This window comes from Procambarus clarkii, chromosome 5 (genome assembly GCF_040958095.1).
Source record: "Procambarus clarkii isolate CNS0578487 chromosome 5, FALCON_Pclarkii_2.0, whole genome shotgun sequence".
Taxonomy (NCBI): Eukaryota; Metazoa; Arthropoda; class Malacostraca; order Decapoda; family Cambaridae; genus Procambarus; species Procambarus clarkii.
This window is the reverse complement of record NC_091154.1, coordinates 39,573,288-39,594,168: the sequence shown is the minus strand read 5'-3', so window position 1 is coordinate 39,594,168 and position 20,881 is coordinate 39,573,288. Positions and strand designations below refer to the sequence as shown.

General features: G+C 39.8%; 2 protein-coding genes across 3 annotated transcripts in view; one reads left to right on the top strand and one right to left on the bottom strand.

Moving 5' to 3' along the window:
* The window catches only part of LOC123763376 (uncharacterized), a 54,744-nt gene extending 37,427 nt beyond the window's left edge, over window positions 1-17,317 (top strand). For both annotated transcript variants that reach the window (XM_069301568.1, XM_069301574.1), the window contains exons 6-7: window positions 16,525-16,765; window positions 16,985-17,317. In XM_069301568.1, coding sequence (XP_069157669.1) covers window positions 16,525-16,765; window positions 16,985-17,193 — 450 coding nt within the window. In that variant the 3' untranslated portion in view covers window positions 17,194-17,317. The remainder of the gene's footprint in view (window positions 1-16,524; window positions 16,766-16,984) is intronic.
* Grx3 (Glutaredoxin 3) overlaps window positions 1-18,718 on the bottom strand; it is a 73,705-nt gene extending 54,987 nt beyond the window's left edge. Inside the window, exon 1 of the mRNA XM_045750513.2 lies at window positions 18,582-18,718. The gene's annotated coding sequence lies outside the window, so the exon portion shown is untranslated. The remainder of the gene's footprint in view (window positions 1-18,581) is intronic.
* Between the last annotated feature and the right edge of the window lie 2,163 nt (window positions 18,719-20,881).

Here is a 20,881-nt window from a genome sequence, read left to right as displayed (position 1 = left end):
CCACCTAATTAAGGGAAAAATCAATCCACTGCCAAGGACACCACTCGCAAACATAAAAAGAGAGTAATCATAATTAACACCGCCTACAAAATAATTGGAAATGCAACAGTTGCCAGTTATGCTAACTACTCGCCACCACAAGGTTAAAGATGCAGGCCACCCATATATTTTCCAGCTCTGCAGAGGCTGATCGAGTTGTCTGGTTGTTCCTCGAGACTGTCTCTTTACATGGTATCCATTGCTTAGTATTTACTTAGTGGTGTGTGTGTGGCCAATTATTTAGGGTGCCTCTAATGTATGCTATTTACTTTAGGTTTGATCAGACTCGTCTTCCCTGGCACTAATTGTCTAAGACTGAGGGCCGTCAGTTATCTTCTCTGTTGCCATTGATATACAGTACAGTAGCTTTCAGAGTGGCCTGCCTCCTCTTGAGGCTTCTGCCTTGGTAGTGCTTTTTAGGATTGTCTCTCTGGGAATGACTTTGTAGCTTGGCTCTGTTTACATTCACATACTGTCCATGGTCGGCATCTTGTCTGGCTCTTCCAAGCATCATTCTGTAGCTATACATCACGCTGGATGGTATTTTTTTTTTTTTAAGGTCGTCTTCTTTATTCTTGCTTTTTCAATGCATTCCTAGCATACAGTTGAGTGAGCAGACACTGTGTGCACATTTCATGCATTCAGGATCTAGACAGCTGCTTCTGATTTTAATGCTTGTTTCCTGAATTTACCAGAGGGTCACTATCTCTAGTGGCCTCAAAGAAGAGAGAAAGCCAGCGGCTTGTCAAAGGTCCTCCCTCATTTGTCCTGAAGATTTTTTGTAAGTGTTTCCTGTTCTTCAGGTAAGCTTCAGAGATAGTCCTGAGCCACAGAGAGGCTTCCTCTGGGGAGGTTCACCTTCCCCATGGTTAGCTGCAGCCCTCAGATTGTGTTAGTCTCTCCTTTCATCTTTCTTTTTAGGGTTTTCCTTCTGGGAGGGTCTCTGAGGGAAATTGGTTCAGGAAGCAACTGAGGGTGCTTTGCTCAGAAATAGGATTAAGTGCAGTAATAAGACAATTTTTTTTTGAGTAATCCTATGGTCCTTTTCTTTTTCATCCTTGGAGTCTTTGACTTACCAGGTATTTGGGTGGCTGGTGCTTCATATGAGGGTTGCATGTTCCTTAAACTTTGTTATGGTGGTGCTATTTAATGGTAGTTGGAGTAATGAGTAGTCAGTCGGTTGGTAGCTACCTCAGAACTAACTGGCAATTCTTTATATGTGTTGGAAGGATGTGTTTATTATTTTGATTAAAGTGAGTGGTTTCCTTGGTGGTTGATTAGCTTTGTCTATCCTTTCTCCCATCCCGAATTAGGTGGCAAGACCATTTGAAAAGTTTCCCATTACTACAAGACACATGTTTAAGACAGTCTGATAGAGTGCAGTGTCCTTTGTGGGTCCTTGCTCTGGCTTTGGGAGTAACCAAGAGGCTACTCAAAACAAAGCGTTCCAGTTACTCAAGTTTCTATATATTTCCGCAACTGAAGCTGGATCTGGTTGACTCGTGCGATATCCATTAACCTGAGTAGACATTTTCTGCATCGAGTGTAACTTTTAAGGTTTTTGCATGTTTCTCAATATGACTGTATTAGTCATAAAGATTATGAATTAAAACTCACATTCCAGTACAGTATTTCTTTCTATTTAAGTGGCAGCATTATAATTGATAGGGCCAATGAGTTTGCTGCTGACAAGCTTCACATTTATTGAAGGAAGTGTTTATTGTCACGAGATAATTAGCACCTTGGTGTAGGATAACTTGTTTAATAATATATTGCCTCATCTTCTTGTGGTCTTATTAGTACACCATTTGTGGTGGAACTGAATGGTGAGGCAGTGTCTTGATATTTCTCTGACTTTTTCTCCCCTTTTTTTTCTTAATTTAGTTGATTAATTTATAAGACCCCCCACCCCTTTGTTTTTGTTTTTTAATACAGTGTGTGTGTGTTTTAAAATATTCTCTAGTTCTAAAAAATTATAACAATCTGACCCCAGTCCCTCCTAGAATACACCTGTGCTTGGTTTCCTACCAGGCCACTTCCCAGTTTGATGGTGGAGGAAAACCAAGTCAAAACAGCAGTGGAGATTACTGTGGGAAGGGATGTAAGTGAAACAAATCAGAAAGGCAAGAGAGAAGTGTTGAAGGTCAATTTTTAGAATGGCATGATAAATATATTAGGTGTGAGGTGTCTAAATGGGAAGAGTAAATGGAAGTATATGAAGTGGCCCCTTAAAAAAAATAGTAAGGGGCCTTTGGAAAGCCATTGAACTTATTAAAAGCAAATTCTATAGGTCATTTTAATATTGATGTTCCCTTGTTTTCATTCACTTATATGTGTTTTCTTTCCTTTGAAAATGAGATTTCAAGGCTAGGGCATGGGAAATATGCTAGATGTAGTTAAATCTCTTTACAAACAGGTTCTTTTGGTTGTTGTCCTTCATATGACACATTGAAATTTAAATTTTGCTCGGAGAAATCAGCCCATAGTGTGTTGTAAATAATATGGTACGAATGGTAACTCTTAATATGGCTCCATTCATGTTTTTGATATTTGTAGATGATCTCAACATTATAAGAGCCTTGGGAAAAGCTATCGAGAATATTTAAAATCAAATTCTTTGGTTCGTTTTCCTTTTGAGGTAATAAGGTTTTTGTTCACCCCCCCCCCCCCCCCCTCCCTCTTTCTTTTTTCTTTCTTTCTTTCTTTCAAATAGAGGTAGGCCCATGCAAGTAACGCTTCCAGAAATTGACATTATGAAGCAGGGGACTTGCCATACTAAAATTAGATAAAAACTTGTTAAAAGGAAAGCAGAAAATACAGTAGAATCTCGACGAGTTGGCTGCTCCGTTATTGAGAAATAAATGAAAAATACAAAACAAATGGAACACATTTGAAACACACAAAGATTGTCATAATGGAGCTGCCTACCCGACAAACACTGAACGAACCTTTATGGCATTTGTCCGTTTTTCAAATTGTTTCAACTGTTTTTTTTTTTTCGTTTTTTTTTATTTAAGAAACATGGAGCAGCCTACCTGCCGAACACCGAACGAACCTTTTTGACATTTGTTCTGTTTTTCAAAATTCTTAATTTTTGTTCATTTTTTTATTTTTTTAAGAAACGTGGAGCAGCCTACCTGACAAACACCGAATGAACCTTTTGCCATACAAAAAAATAAAAAAAAAAGTTAACAAATTTGAAGAAAGAAAAATGTCATAAAGGTTTGTTCAGTGTATGTAAGGTAGGCTGCTCCATTATTTAAAACATTGAATATCATATTGATGTTTTTCGGTGGTAGAATGGATTATTTCTATTTACATTCTTTTCAATCGGGAACTTCGCTTTGAATGACGTCAGTTTCACATGACAACCGTGGCGCCGGAACGGATTAAAGTCGTTATTCAAGATTCCACTGTACTGCCAATTATTACAAAACAAAACTGTTTAATGGTAATATCTAAATTAATAGCCATATACAGGAATATATATTAATATAAGCAAGATCTGTACATTTCATACAGTATTGTATTTGCTTAAAGTGCTAATAAAATTTTAATTATTAACAATACAGTATTTTCTGATATAAAGCAAGCCACATAAATGTTGCATTATGCAAGTCAAATTTTGGAAAAAATCAAATCATATGGCACACAATTAATGTAAAGTGTCTAATACTGTGCAATGCTGGAAATAGCTTTTGAATAAGTTTCCAAGTCTCGTGATCAGAAATTCAGGCAGCTGCTGTTTGTCCCATCCGTATGATTCCTTCCCCATCAGAATTGTGTGTTTTTGGGAGCATTATAACTTATTTGAGTGAAGGTGAGGTCAGCTGGGCCTCTGGGTGACTTTGGCTGGTAGCAGTCGATTGAATTTGTACAGAGATTGTTTACCTGTGGCCATCTGTCATTTATACCCGAAACACTTGCCTGAAACGCTATGCGTATTAGTGGCTTTAGGTATTGTATGTACTAGCTCTATTTATAAATCCAACATTATGTTTGTAAATCAACTATGTATGTACTTTTCCTGAATAATTTTTTTTTTATTATTTATTACTTATTTATTTTACTTTTTTTTTTATCAAGATTAGTTGCTCCACCTGTACTTTGCAAGCAGCTTTTTTAAGTTTTGGGTCACTCACCAATCCTCAAGTTCCCTCTGCATCATGAGCAGATCAAATTTTATATTGGTCTCTGGTAGACTTGCATAAGTCCAGAGACCTGGTAGCATTTTTCTATGTAGCATCAAAGCCTTAAGCACTAGACACTCAGAAAAGGGCATTTCATTATCTTAAATGTTTTTTTTTGTATGTTATATCCATATAGCTGATAAAAATGTGAATAACTGCACATGCAGCATAATATCCCAGAATGGTCATAACCCATAATCATTTCTTTGTGTGAATTAATCTTAGAATAATAATGTATCAAATAAAGAGTTAAATCACTGGATGTTGATGTGGAGCAAGGAGAAAATATCCACCTTGTCCTTCCTTCCCCATTATCTTAGTAACCCTTTCCCCCTCCAAATCACTCTCTATCTAAACTAAATGTTGCTTACTCTCCCTTTAGAAAAATAGAAGGTTTGTTGCCATTAAATGTTGGGGAAAGATGGATAAAATTCTAAGTTCATTACTTTTCTTTACTTTAACAATTGAGTTTTGTGGTTTCTATTAAATATGCAAGAATTTGCAGGAGCATGTTAGTAAGATACATTTTTGAAAAACACTTCTGATCAAAAATGTTTTGCTATGCAATATTGAAAAAAAAATGAAATTTTCTTGTATTAGACAGTTTGCTTATTCTGTATTTCATCCAGAATATTTTGCAGTAGTTTTTAAGCTAAAAATTTGTTACTGTTTTTTATGATAAAGCAAAAAATATATGAAGGCTTTCTTTGCTGCCAATTTAAAGCAATTTCAATATCATTAATGAGATCATGTACCAAGTTTCAATATTATGGTTTCAATCTTGAAGTGCAGTGTGTTTTTTGGAAGTTTTAATGTGACAGTAACCTTTATATTTCCTGCAGTTTGCATCATACAAAATTTGCAGTTATAGTAGTGACTTTTATTGACTTTTAAAAGGCTTTGATTTTATATAACATATTTACATAAGAGTATTGCTAGTAGTATATCCGGAGCACATGTTGCAAATCACTGTGGAAAAGCACCAGTACTTTTAATATATTATTATGCTTTAAGATTAGTTTATCAACTTTAAATGATCAATTTGCAGACCAAAAAAATACGCTTAAGGCTGCTAATATTACATCATACTGTAATTCAAAGGGCATATTTGTTTTGTAAATAGACAATATGGATTGCTAGTAATCAGTAATTTAGGAGAAATCTCTATAAATTAAGCTGTATAAGTGCAGGAACAGTCATGTATATGTAGCTGCAATCATAATAATACAGTAACCAATGGTGAACAAATGATTATATTACTGATATTAATGAAAATTGACAATTACATTGTGCTGTAGTAAACAGTATGTGAAAATTGATCTTTTGATAAGAAAAATAGAGTTAACATGTACAGTACTCTATACATGTAGGCTAGTTAAGACTATAGAGTTAACATGAACTGGTGGAAGAAAGTTGTAATGTATAATAATACCAGATTTCTGCAAAGTGTTCATTACTAAACTTGCCTTTTTCAAACTGACACCTCCACTAGTTCACCCTCTCCTTCTGATGTGTGACGTATGATCCATGGCAGACTTGGACATTACCCGATTTTCATCTCCCACTTGTAGATTTCCTGCGCGTTTATTTCAGTCACTGTATTGTGACCTTTGTTCTTCATAAATGTGCTTGAGTGTGAAGGTTGGTGTAATATTTTAAAGCTTTACAGTATTCCATGTAAATGACTGCCTGCACCTATACAGCACCTCAGACATTTACTTCTCATATCCTTTTTGTGTGTTTATAATGTATATGTAGCTAATTAATTTGTATGTGTATTAAACCACAGTAGCTGAAATCTTGCGGAAATGCCTACTGAAGCTACCCTCCTTTGTGTTCCTACAGCTAAACTGGAAATCTTATACAGTGCTGTATAATGCTTATTACCTGATTTACTATTTCTCACTCATTGTTGCTGTATATTTTTATTTATCATTCTAGTGAAATAATGTATTTTATTTTCATTTATCGTGCTAGTGAGATAATGTTCATCTTTTCCATTGCAGAGGTTCCGGCTTTAGATGAACACCAGTTTACCTTTGCGTCTCACTTAATAAGCGGCCTATATTTGTTTTATTGGTCGAGTTACAGTAGTAAATGTTTTCAGCAGAAGATATATTTAATTTATATATGCCGTTGTAAATCCATTGACGTTTTAATTAGATCAGATTTCTCAAATATTACTGTCTGTAGTAATACCAGTAAGTCATAATACAAATGTGACAAGTTCATTTCAGGACTAATAGCAATTTTTTTTACCTTTTGAAAATTCTGGTATAATGCTGCTGGTATATGGATTTAAATTTTGGTATGTAAATCAGTACTAATTTGAATGAATGTATTGTCTGATGTATATATAGTACTAATAATAATTGATCTTTTGTTGTGGAATGCTTCATATACTGTATCTAAATTTCTGGTGTGATGTACGTCTTGTGTCTTTTGGTGGAAATTAATTATGCATACAGTATGTGAACAAATAAAATACATCTTTAGATATCTAATCTTATACTCGTAGTGTTAGAAAAATGATTGTGATATAGTTTTTGTTACTTAGTGTCTAGCATTTGTAATTCCTGTTTCAGAGATATGGCATCTCTTCTTTCTTAGCAATCATCTTTATACTGTGGAAAGGTGTGAGCTGGTTCTTGGGCATCATTCACTTGAACAGAACCTATTTTGGTTAGATAACTTCTTCCGCTGGATCATTATTCGAAAAGTAGCTCCTTAAAACATATTTTCATTCTTTTTGTTATTAAATACTGTAGTTCATCATTGCTTAGGTCTTAGGAAACAAAATAAAACCTGACTTGAGGGAGAATTTTCAGCCTGTTTCATAGGAAGCGATGATTAGGTAGAGCATGTATACTGTATACAGTATATATATTGCATGTTGGGTTTAAAATAGAATGTTACTAAAATTGGTGGCTTTAAACTGAAAATTTCCTATGTTTATAATATAATGGCAGTTAGAAATTGGAAAGCACAGCATGGAACATATTTATATCTTTAGCTTTTTCACTTTATCATAATGTACTGTGATCATGAAATCTTAAGGTCGACATGGCTGATTTCGGCCTGTACACAAGATTGTCAGTGTTTAATATCACAGAGTGTCGTAGGGTTCTGTACAAAGTACTCTTGTATAACCTTTTGTATATATATACATATAGATATTATTTCCACTAAAATATTCTGTATGTTGTGATACTATTTAAGATAAATATACATGCCAGTGAACTAACGCAAAGTTTTCTTTACTTGTACATTGCCTTTATAGAATAGACAGTATAATAATCTAACAAAACTTAAGCTGAAAACTATTTTAATACATATACTGTAGGTCAGAAATGTGGTGTATAATATAATGAAAACCTAAAAGAAAACCGAGCACTTTATACTGTATACCCCTTCTCTTTCCAGCCTGTTGTTGTTGTGAGGGGGCTTGGTGGGTGGCTGCCGGAGTGTGGTGCTCCGTGGGACAGTCCTCTGTCTATTTGATGCCTTATGCTCCTGCTGCTTGGTTCACGAGTTATGCTGGAAGTCTTTTCCTTTTCCTTATGTTTCAATTTTCTTTCCCCTCTTCTCCTTTCTACTTTTCATTTCGCGCCGACCTTTTGCCAGTCTTGATTGTTCTTTTGGACATCTGTTTTGACGCCCGGGGTGTTTGGGGAGGCGCGCACACTCACCCGTGGAACTGTGGTACCCAACGTCGCAAACGAGGGGACGCTTTTATTGTCAATCCTCCTTTCGTCAATGAACCCGATCTCGACGGACTGACTGTTCTTAAGGTGGCAATCGTAGGGCGTATACTCACAACACACCCCTGGGGGGCCCCAGCCTGTCACTTGTTGGGTGTCCTATCCTCTAATTGTGGCTCCATGGTGGGTGTGGGGGGGGGGGGGCTCGTTCGTGAATAAAAGTAATACCTCCTCGTTTGTTGCTGAATAATAATCTTCTTATAACTCCTCAGGCTCGTGGGGTGGGCGACCAAGCCCCTGAGTCGGACTGTGTTGGAAGACCGAGCTCTGTAGCCCTTGCTACATTGGGCCTAGACGAGACTACTCATCTCCGTTCCCCCTCCCTCCCTCTGTGGTACAGTTGAGCCCCAAGGCCCCAGTGGTGACCTTCTCGTCCGCTGGCATGTCTCTGTCTCTGTGTGACAACTGCGCCTTTTAACCCCTCTCTGGGGGTTCTCAACGCCATGGCCGCACTCGCCTATCCCTTCCCATATTATTACATACCACGCCTTGTTTGGTCCCGCTACATGGGCTAAATACTTTGATCTCAACCTTCTGGATTCTACACCTCCTGACAATTTCTCCCTCCATAAACACCTTGTTGATTCAGTAGATGCCTCTGCTACTTTTAACCTGACTCTCTTCAGTACACGTGTCATTGCTGCTCCTTCTCAGGATCCAGCTACCTGATTAGCCGCATTGTCCAGCATTGGGGAGACCCCTGTTCGCGTTTCCAAAAACGCTTGGTTAAACACCAGTGTTTGCACTGTTTTCCCTCCCGCACCATGTTGCAACTGGTATTAGGGACCTCAAGGACTGCAACGGGGATATTAAGCATATCCTCGAAGCCTAAGGCCATTCTGTCTTCTAGGTAAACACGTTCACTCAACTCCCTCGTGGATGTCGCCGCCAGCCTCTTCGGATTGTAAAAATTACTTTTGATAGTAGGAACCCTTCTGCCCTCTATTATTCTTGCTGGTGCCAGATACTCCATTCAGGAGTACATTCCCTCTCCTCAGCTTTGTAATAAGTGCTGGAAGTTTGGACATGGTGCCCTCAGATGCTCCAGTATTGTCTCTCTGCCCCATGTGTGGGGACGAAGGTCACTAAGTCAGGGTGCCCTTCTTCCCAGGCACGCTGCCTCAATTGCGGTGTGGCCCACCCTACCTTCTGCTTGCGTATACATTACAAACTTTAGGCAGCCATCCTCAACTTGAAACACTGAGATCGTTTGTCTTTTAATGAGGCAATGCGCCAATTTTGCCGTCTCACCCCTTTCGCTGCCATGTCTTATGCTCGCGTGTTGCGCTCTTCCTCTCCTCGTCCTTTCCACCTTCCTCAGTCTCACAACTGTTTCCAGGCCTTAGACCCAAACACGCCCACTGCCTTCTTCCCTGTTCCTTTACATTTTGTCCCAAAGGGTCCCCCTCCTGGCTCTCTGTCTGGAATTTCCCTTCTTCCTACTCAGTCTGCCATGTCTCCTGTGTCTTCTTTCTCATCTCCCTCCCATCCTTCTCTCCCGTCTCTTAGCTCTCCACGCCGCCTGTCTGGACAGGCTATTGTCCATCATCCTCCCAGCAATCTTCGTATTGTTCACTCTCGTTCTTCTCCTGTTGAGACGCTCGAGTCTGTCGCCCAGTACGTTGTTGCTGGAACACTTGTCTGAGTCAGAAACATAAGCCTGGCTCCTCTCCTTCCTCCTCCCTAGTGGGTAAGAAGGCGTCGCTTTCTTCCTCGTCCCCTCACCTCTGACTCCAACGCTCCGTCCCCTCCCGTCTCAGTGGTCGGGCCTTCTGTTCCTGCAATGGAGGTTTTTTTAACCCCCGCTTCCCTCTCAGTTGCTGCCCTTGCTGAGGTACACACCCTGGTTTCTGCCCCTCCACCTCCTGCTGTCCTTGACCTGCTCTTGGTTGTCTCCTTCTCCTCTTCCTCCGGACCCTGCTCGTCTGCCTCCTGCTCCTTTCCCTCCATCCTTACTCAGTTTACCCATGCCCCCCACTAACCCTGACTTCGCTGACCCTGAGCTTATTTAACATGCTGTATTCCTTTTTACCTTTGTTTCTTCATTGTTCTCTGTTGCTGTCCTTTTTCTTTTTGTCGATGTATATTCTTCAATGTAATATTTGTAGATATTACGCCAATTTCCATGAACTCCAACTTCTGATTTCACAGTTTTCGCCCCTTAGTGTCTGTCTCCAGGAGCCGATGCTTGGTGATCGTCCTGGTCGCTTTTGTGGCTATTCTTTTTCTCTTCCCCCTCCCCCTTTCCCAGCTTTTGCTGGGGCCCATAACTACTGCTCTCTTTATTCTTTCTGGTATTCCCTTCGTCCCTCTTCTTTTTCCCATCATCCATCCACTGCTTGAGTCTTTGGAAGTAAATGGTATACAGTTTGTTCCATTTATCTCCCCCCCAAGTGTCTTGCATTTTCTTCCTGAACTTAAGCACCTACTGGACTCCTTGCCTGAGCCTGTGCTCCTGCTGGGTGATTTCAATTGTCGACATACCCTTTGGAGTGATGTTCTGACAGACACCCGAGGTCACCTTCTCGAACCATTCGTTCTCTCTTCTTCCGTCTTCTGAATTCTGGTGAGCCCCACTCATTTGGTCTCTCGAACCCGCACCCTTTCCTGTCTTGACCTTTTTCTCTGCTCGTCATCTCTTTACTTAGATTTCACATGGCAGGTTCTTGATGACCTCCATAGCAGTGACAATTTCCCCATCCTTGTTACCTTTTTCTCTTTTCACCCTCCCCTGATCATGGGAAAACTTTACATGGGTCATCATTGAACTTGTTCTAAAATACATGCAAAGGGGGAGAAGGAAACTAATTAAGATCTTGATGGATGACAATGGCATTAAAAATAACTACCAACAAAGTGCAACTTCTGGACTTTCCAGACTTTCAACTTCTTTCCCAACAGGGCAAATGATGATCAACTTGCTTCTCATCCTTCTGTGTCCAACGCAAGTCGAGGTGAAGCGTGGAAATAAGCCCACCAGGAATGTAGTGTCATCACATTCACTCAAAATATCTACCACTTACGGGCTATTCATGCCCGTGCTACCTCTTGGGTGGCTTAATCTGAATCATTCTTAATGTCGTCAGTGTAATTCCAATGATGGTTCAGTGACAAACGCTCAGAATATACCACGATCTTCTCCAGCACCATCAATATACACCAGCATATGATGTAACACTCGACGAGTCTAGTTCCAACTCTCACAAGACATTACAGCCTTGCTTTAAAGCAGATTGCAATTCCGATCTTATTCCAGCTATCCACTCTCACCCGACACTCAAACTCTACGCTCTCATCCTTCTTCAAGCTCTCTACACCCGGCAACCGTCGACACTAAATCCTACTCGACTGCAAGCCGCACGCAACATTCTCTCGTCTTAGCTGTCACGATACATCATTTCCAACATCTGACTGCTGTAACCAAGACTGGTTAGCACTGTATATGTTTTTTCATGTCTGTGGTAAAAAGAAAAAAGCTTAAAACATCAAAACCATGACATATTCTTTGAATGCCGCCTCCCAAAAATCACACGTTACACTATTTTAAAAATAAAGCATGCCTAAAGACTGGGGCCTTTTCGGAGAAGAGGAATGCAGATGTCTTCTGATTAACAACAATAGAGGCGGGCCTTGGTCACCTTGCTCGACCTTGGGGGGTACTTCTAACACGTTCAGGCGACTTGCTCCTCTCTTTCCAGATCGCCCGCTGTTCGCTCCACTGTCTCTCCCTGGCATTTCCCCTTGTCTCCTGGAAGGGGAAAGGCTCCGCCCCGTGCCCCCCCCCCCTTCCTATTGGTTACCTAACTTTCCTATTACTGTACGTCTGTTCCTGTCCTTACACACTTGCCTCCATACTTCAACCTCGTCCTCCTTAGCTGCCAACCCTGTCCACGCCACGACGGTTCCGTTTGTACTCTTCACTCCTGCCCCTAGTACTCTACAGTGTGTTCGCCGGGCTAGTACGACTAGCCTCTGCCCTTCTGTTATTCTCTTGATCCCTTTATACACCACTTCGGGATTTCTTCGCCTCCTAGCACGCCCAGCACTTCGAACCTCTACTGCACTTTCATTTGACCTTTATTTCCTATTTCCATCGCCAACCACTTGGGCTGGACGGTAGAACGACGGTCTCGCTTCATGCAGATCGGCGTTCAGTCCCCGACCATCCAAGTGGTTGGGCACTATTCCTCCCCCTCGTCCCATCCTAAATCCTTATCCTGGTTCTTGCCAAGTGCTGTATAGTCAGTCGTAATGGCTTGATACTTTATCCTAATACAGTAGTTCCCATTTCCATACATTTCATTATCTCCCAAATTCTAAGCCTACCTATTTACCAACTTCCCACATTACCTTGATAAACCCCAAGTCTCAAATTATAATTGTAATTGTTTCTTCAAAATTATTTATATCCAAATTATTATCCAATCTAAATTATTCAACGTTTTGTCTTTTAATACAATTTTATTTATATTCCTAACCCAGCAATTAGCTAAAACCTTTTTTTTTATAAAATTTTCAACAAATATAATGAATATTTTAATGGTGTTTACTTCGTTAGATTATATAGGAATTGGTCTCCAAATCATGATAAAGGTTTAGGAGTATAAGTGACAACACTGCTCAGCTGATAACAAGGAAGTCTTTGTGCTCTCTCGCCATGATAACATTACCAAGACTGTTCATTAGTGATAACAGTCAGAAGGATATGATAGCTTATTGATCATTTATGCCATCATGTGAGCTGTGGCTATATGCGGGGTGGAAATGTTATAGAGGCACATGTATAATGGGCTCAGGTATGGAAACTAAATATTTGCTTTACCTACACAAATTACAACATTGATGAACCATATATAGTATAACGTATATTATTATAGTATAATATATTGAACACCCACACAGACATTATGGTCCTACATTATGGTAGCACGTCGAATTTTGACGTATACTCTACCCAAGGCCAAAAACTGTTGTACAGTACTAGAAAATAGCAGCGGCTCGCGAAATTGACATGATGTCCCGTTTTCTACTCGTGGGTTCCCTGGAAAATTAGTACTCACCTAGTTGTGCTTGCGGGGGTTGAGCTTTGGCTCTTTGGTCCCGCCTCTCAACCGTCAATCAACTGATGTACAGATTCCTGAGCCTACTGGGCTCTATCATATCTACATTTGAAACTGTGTATGGAGTCAGCCTCCACCACATCACTTCCTAATGCATTCCATTTACTAACTACTCTGACACTGAAAAAGTTCTTTCTAATATCTCTATGGCTCATTTGGGTACTCGGCTTCCACCTGTGTCCCCATGTGCGTGTTCGACCCGTGTTAAATAGTCCATCCTTGTCTACCCAGTCAATTCCCCTGAGAACGTTGTATGTGGTGATCATGTTTCCCTGAGCTCTTCTGTCTTCCAGCGAAGTGAGGTGCAGTTCACGCAGCCTTTCCTTGTAACTCATGCCTCTTAGTTCTGGGACTAGCCTAGTGGCATATATCTGAACTTTTCCCAGCTTCGTCTTGTGCTTGACAAGGTACGGGCTCCATGCTGGGGCTGCATACTCCAGGACAAGTTTCTGAAAACAGTTCTGATGTTAGCCAGCCTCGCATAGGCCGCTGATGTTATTCTTTTGATGTGGGCTTCAGGAGACAGGTTTGGCGTGATAACTCCTAGAGGCACTTTAGTACAACGTCAATTTCTTGACGCTGGGAACGCTCGGATGATGATCGATGAAGATTAAGCCACCCAAAAGGTGGCACGGGCATGAATAGCCCGTAAGTGGTGGCCCTTTTGAGCCATTACCAGTATCAAGAGCTGATACTGGAGATCTGAGGAGGTGCGACTGCACCCTACGTGACGGGAGATGTCTCCCGTGAACGCTTGGGAGAACGGCCTGATTATACAGCTCAGCTATCAAAGATGCCAGGTGTTACTAAACACTTCCACTATGTTTTCAGCACGTAACATTTAACCAAATAAATATCACGTACATACTGACAGTATCACCTTATAATGTGCAAGTTGTGTACAGGTATATATTATATACCATATAATTATAGGATTTTCATCCAAACAACTATATTCATCCGAAATATGAAAATATTTATGACGTCACACTGTCCTATATTCTATTACCTGCCCCCCCCCTCCCCCTTCAGAGGTATACATAAGCGAGATTAAGATTTAGTTCGACACCCGGCGCCTCTGGACGGGTCTATCTTCCCCGGCGTCTCTGGGCGGATCAACCCCTTTCCCCGTCGTCTCTGGGCGGATCAACCCCCTTCCCCGGCGTCTCTGGGCGGGTCTATCTTCCCCGGCGTCTCTGGGCGGATCAACTCCCTTCCCCGGTGTCTCTGGGCTGATCAACCCCTTCCCGGCGTCTCTGGGCGGGTCCAACTTCAGAATAATTCTTCAGACTGAAACCCCAATGAACATTTAACCTTGAAAACAAAAAAAGTGATGCGCGAAGTGCATTGTGACGTGCTCAGAAATGGGTTCTCAACAGAGTGCCACAGTAAAAGCAGAATCGAAACATCGACAGGAATCAGAATCTAAACCGAAGACAGATATGGTGAGTTGAGAAAGTAGATTGGAGGGAGTGACGGGGGTAGATAGGAGGGAGTGAGGGGGGGGGGGGTAGACAAGAGGACAGATATAATGTGGGAGGGATAATTAATTTAAAGGAGACAGAGTACAGGGACCGATATGACAGAAGGAACAACATTGATAGAAAAGATTGAGGAGGAATTAAGCGGTAAGGGAGACGGATAGAAAAACTTGTTGGGGGGAGGGTTATATATGTAACATTAAAGAGGTATACGAATGAGTTTTGTTGGGTATAAGAGGAGCTGCCTCATATAATAAGAATATTAATACTAATTTATTTGCAAGAAGGTACAATGGGTTGGTGAGATTACATAAGGTTGGTATTTTTAAATTCATACAAAGCCTCTTAACACGCATAGCGTTTCGGACAGGTCCTTAATAAAACATATCAGGTAAGATGAAACGGTACATTGTAGCAACGTTTTATCTTAACAAATAACTACAATGTAAATTGACGTAGGTGATTACACTGATTAGGATGTCTTGAGACAAATATTGGGGAAGTGGGTAGTACAAGATACAGTGGGTTTGAAGCACAAAGTAGGAAACTATGATGAAATTAGCTACTTTTTGGTTTTATTTTTGAACAGGGATGGGTTGGACAATTTGTTTAATTCATCAGGGAGTGAGTTCCAATGAATGAGCAATTTTATTTGCATGGAGTGTTTGCACAGATTTAGTCTGACTCTCTCGTGTTGCTCATGAGTTCTATTACACCTATCAATGAAAAGTTTCAGTTCAAGATTAGCATTTAGGAACAAGGTTTTATACGTATAGATAGCACATGAAAATGTGTGGAGTGTATATTTAGCATGTTAGGGGACTTAAACAGAGGGGCTGTGTGTTGTCTGAAGAAAGAGCTTGTTATAGTTCTGACAGCAGATTTTTGATGAGTGATGATAGGCTTGAGATAATTTGCAGTGGTTGAACCCCATGCACAGATACCGTATGTAAGATAGGAATAGATTAGTGCGTAGTATAACGAGAGGAGAGCAGAGTGGGGAACATAATATCGGATGTTAGAATATACACCGACCGTTTTCGAGACTCTTTTTGGCTGTGTGTTGTATGTGGTGCTGAAATTCAGCACAGCACCCATATGGATCAACAGGCCTGCAGATTCCTCTATTCTTACACGATCTCATTACTACCCGACAGCTAGTATAGCCATTAGCCAAACTATTCTCCCACCCCTAATATATAGGCGGTTTTTACACCCAAGAGGATACGCTAATGAACACAACATCAATGCACACTAAGCTCTGAAGTTGACAAAAACACTGATACGTTGAAGATGACTCGTCACTATAGTTAGTGATAAGTGAAAGTGCACGCGTATCCATTGTTTTATTAAAGAACCTTGGTTGGGACGCTTGTTTAAAGGGGATTCCTTAATTACTTTTAATTGGGTTTTCTTTAATTATTGTTCAGTTCGGTGTTAACATAGCTGTGGGGAAACGAAGTAATATATTTCTCGTGTACTGTACGACACAATTACTCAGTGCTATGGAACTATGTGATTATTTGTAATTGACAGAGCTGTTGTGGTTAGCCATACAGCAGGGCCACACTATTCATACTACTGTATTTTAATTCCAGTTTGTCAGGGATAGGAAACCTATTTCAGATTACTTCGTTCTGGTTTCACAGTTTGGATACTCATGGCAGGAGTAGTGTTTTCGCTAACTAAAATTTTTCCACTTGTGACACGTAGAGTATTTGTTAAACATTACTATATGACGCCGTTTCAATTTAATTTACTCCAGAGTTAATAAGGTCACCACAACAGCTTGCTGACTAACCAGTTACTGGTTTAGTCTACTTTAGGCTTTAAAATATAGCTCAAGCGTACAGTCTATAGTGTGCATATACACAGAGAAGCAGAATACAACATTTTAGTGTATATATTCCTTTTATGATTCTCTTTTTTTCAGGTTTCTGGGCAAGTAGAACTAGCACGGAGAATGGCAGAGAGACAGATGGCTATGCAGGTGGCCACTGTTCGCGAGATGATGGTCTGGTTTGTGCCCTTCACTTTATCTTCATACGGATTTCTGTATTACGGATATATCAAAACAAACAGCTGGGTCGTCCTGTTCCCACTTATTCCCATTACCTTTGCTCTTGGATACCAGTGTCATTATGCTTATGGAAACAAAACAAATTCAATTAAAGGTAAGTGTCACTGTCTACTTTCAAGATATTTATATAAAAATATATGAATATATTTTATAGAAAATTAAAAAAAAATCAAGCACATATTTTTACACGCTTAAAGCTTTAAACAAGGATTTTTGTTGTATGTACAAGTATTGACGGTGCACTATAAGTTTCACTTTTCTTCTATGTGTCTGGAGCCCTAATTGATGTTAATGATCACTTTACTTCCCTAAGGACTGGCCGAGAAAATTATGACGAATGAATCCCACATGATGATGGTGCCAGAGTGGTCAAGCAGTTCCAGTGACTTATTACAGATAACTACTGAGAAAAAATCATTGCCAAGTGAATCGCACTTTATGAAAAAAGAAGTACGCCCATCACTACAACCACATCCTGAAGGAGTATCAAAACCATTAGCTACCAACCCTAAGCAGAGCTAATGTGGATTCTTTCAGTGATTCTCATGGTATTACGGCTCTTAAATTTTCCATATTTCCCCGTAGTTTTCAGTCAAACTTCCATCCCAAATCACTCGTATATTCGTGAATAAATTGTATACTATCAGTTTCCTTTCTCTCTCCCCATCTTCCAATCTCTCATTGAATTTTAAGCTTTTTTGAGTATTTAATTAAACCACCACCCGATGTTCTGCACCAGACTTAACGGCTCCATAACAATCCGCAGTGAACAAGTTTAGGTAACGTTTATCAAGACAATAAGAAATATCTCAAAAGGATAGAGGAGCTTAGGCTATTTCTACCCTCCTTCCCTCAGTGATTCCTAATTCCCTTTCGCTGTCCATTTTTCCAGGTTGCAGTTTGACAAATGTGACGAAAAATCTTTCCCACATCCGTCTATATTCCTTACACGTTTAGTCTTCTTATCTCCGGTTTCAACCAATTTTACTTCATTCCGGCAGCACGAGTGCATTCCTTTGGGAAATTAAGATATTTGGCTTAATTATTAGGATTATTTACTTTAAAAAGGTAAATCTCAAGGTCAACAGGGTCATTAATTTAGAAAAAAAGATATCTCTACTATCAGTGTTAATATCCGTCCAATACTAGTATACGGAAGATTCTCAAGTAAGTAATTATCAATAGAAGGCACCAAACCGGGAAGGCTATGTAGCACCAGCAAATGTGCGGAATAATCAGAGGGCGCTAAATATCACCAAGGATGCCAATACGAGAACAAAAACGCATAAGGCGAACGATATCAAAAGTATCCGAGTCACCAAGAATTCTATTGAGGGACAGACGATCGCGAGGGGCGGTGGGAAAGCAAGACACACGCTCGTCCTGGAAGTCAGGACGGAAGATTCTCAAGATTGCGCGTAAATTCGTTACTAATGTAATACCTGTCCTTCAGCTTTATGGTTCCGTTATTGCAGTCATGGTAAACGCAATTAACTAAGCTCCGTTAACTCATATTAGCTACTGGTATCGATTCTCGCCTTGCCCATAAATTCCATGCTGAATCTCTCATACAGCTTCAGTACTCCTACTTTGCCCTTTGCAACTCCACTTGGGGAAAAGATTAGCCCGAACAAAGATTTTTTTGCATGTACAAGTATTGGCGGTGCACTATAAGTTTCACCTTTCTTCTGTGTCTGGAACCCTAATTGATGTTAATGATCACTTTACTCCCTTTTAGCCTTGTGCCCGATTCTGCTAGTGCAGGCCAATAGATTAGACTCACATTTCGTGTTCTCTCCTGATTCCATGTATGCTAACTATCATGTGGGATGAGGTATTAGATGAACTCATAGCTAGCTCTTGATCTACACATACGCAAAAAAACAAAAAAACTTTTATCTCATACTTACAGATATACGGCGCTCACAGTTGTGCCCACAAAAGTATATTTTTCTGGATGAAATACAAGTACAACTGGAAGCTAGTCCCTCTCCTCGTGACCACCACCACACAACGCTCACCAGCCTGGGAACATGTGAACTGTCTCGGGTCACTGGGACTAAGGCCGGGCATGATGTTGCCACCTGGTGGCCGGGCAGCCCAATTAACTGGTAGTTTAATTTTGCCCCAGAGGGCGTTTACTGGGCAGCGTCACTCATCCTATGAGCAAACTACCATAGCAGCATATACAACACTCAAAAAAAACCCGCTGGGTTGTTCATCCCGTCATGCAATTAGCAATCTGTAGACTATAGTCACCTATAGTTATGATGACAAGCGATAACTCAGAACTTTCCAAAATATTTGCCACATTTCTTGCACTTGAATGTCTGGCGATCTTTGTATTGACATTTCAATCACACAAGTGGTTGAAATGTCACACAAGTCAAATACTAACATATATATTACTAAGTCTGTCATTGTATTTGATGGACTAAATTATATAGACAATGACAGGATGAATTTTTCGTACAGTATATTTTTTATCAAATAAAAATAAACATTATATATTCTGACGAGGAGTCACAATAACGTGGCTGAAATATGTTGAACATATTGACCTAAAGTTAACAAACGTGACCTAACATAAGTTTACCCCTTCCGTTTATCTTTCTTTCGGTTCTTTCTTTTTCTTTCCCTTTTTTTCTCTTATGATCCCCTTCTTATTCTTATTACTATCCCCTTCTTCTTATTACTATCTACTTTATTATACCTTACCTTTCATACCTTTTGCCTTGCTTTTTCTTCCTCTTAAGATTTTCTTCTCCTCACCCTCTCTCTTGCCTATTTATTGTCTTTGCCTCCTTCCCTCATCTTATGGGATATTCATGCCCATGCCACTTCTTGGGTGGCTTAATCTTCATCAATCATTCCCTCATCACAATCGACTTGAGAATGGTCAGGACGGACCGAAACATCGTCCCTTCACTTACTAGTGTGGTTTGGTCAACATTATATATTCTGGATTTATGCATTAGGTCTTATTATTAAGTAAGAGTACATATTTAAGGTGTTTAGGTTACAATGATTTTGGGAGTGTTTGCGATATTGTGGTTCGAGGTGAACGAAGCACGTTCCAATCATAGCTTCAACACGGTCAAGTGAACTAACGTCAAATAAGTTGAGGAACTACAGAATTTAATTTAACAGACATTTAATAATGTCTGTTAAAATCCAGTTAACAATCCAGATGAGTTACAATAACGTATAGTGGAATAAGATATGAAGACTAAACTAAACCACACTAAAGACTAAACGAAGACTAAACCACACACCAAAAAATGAGGAGGCGATGACGTTTCAATCAATCCTGGACTATAAACAAGTTGATTGTGATGAGACGAGATTGATTGACTGAAGAAGATTAAGCCACCCAAGAGGTGGCATGGGCATGAATAACCTGTAATGAGACGAGAGATGAAAGACAGAGGTGAGGAGGAAATGTTAAGAGGACGGTAAGAGCAAGGCAAAAGGTACAGATGGGATCGATGTAATAAAGGGGATGTAAGGGGGTAATAATAGGTGTAAGAATGGGAACATAAGAAAAAGGGGAGAAAGAAAGAGAAAAACGATGGATAGGTTTATGTTAGGTCACATTTGTTAGAAAGTTCAGAACATTTGAGTATGTACTGTGAAAGGGAGAGTCAACTGCAACAAAGCCAGGATTCAGGTTCATGTTGGGTAGGTTTTGTATCAGAACACATCGACAAGACAGTATTTGTGAAGAGTAGAGGCAGGAAGGATTTTTTATTTAAACTTTAAACACTATGCTGAAACATCGTCGTATCCTCATTTTCTGGTGTGTGGTTTAGTCTTCATTGTTAACAATAATTTTGTTAATGTGAATAAGAATAGATTCTGTACATTACATAGTGAACAATGATATTTGTACTTACCTCTGTAAAGAGGAGCAGTTGCTTTGTCATTCTTGAATGGCCAAAAGGAGTTCCGTTTCAAGAGTTTTGCATACAGTATGTACAGAACTGGATAATTAACTCCCTGTACTATATTATATTTCCATAAAAATACACTTACTACAGTTAAGTACATCATTAAATACATTTATTAAAAGATAAGCAAGATGTCTATTAGCTAGCTCAACAAACTGAAGTTGTACACATTGTGTCATGAGGTTGGTACACATTGTACAAGTGTATACTGATACACTCCAGAACCACACAACACGCTTTTTAAGGATTTGATCTGCATG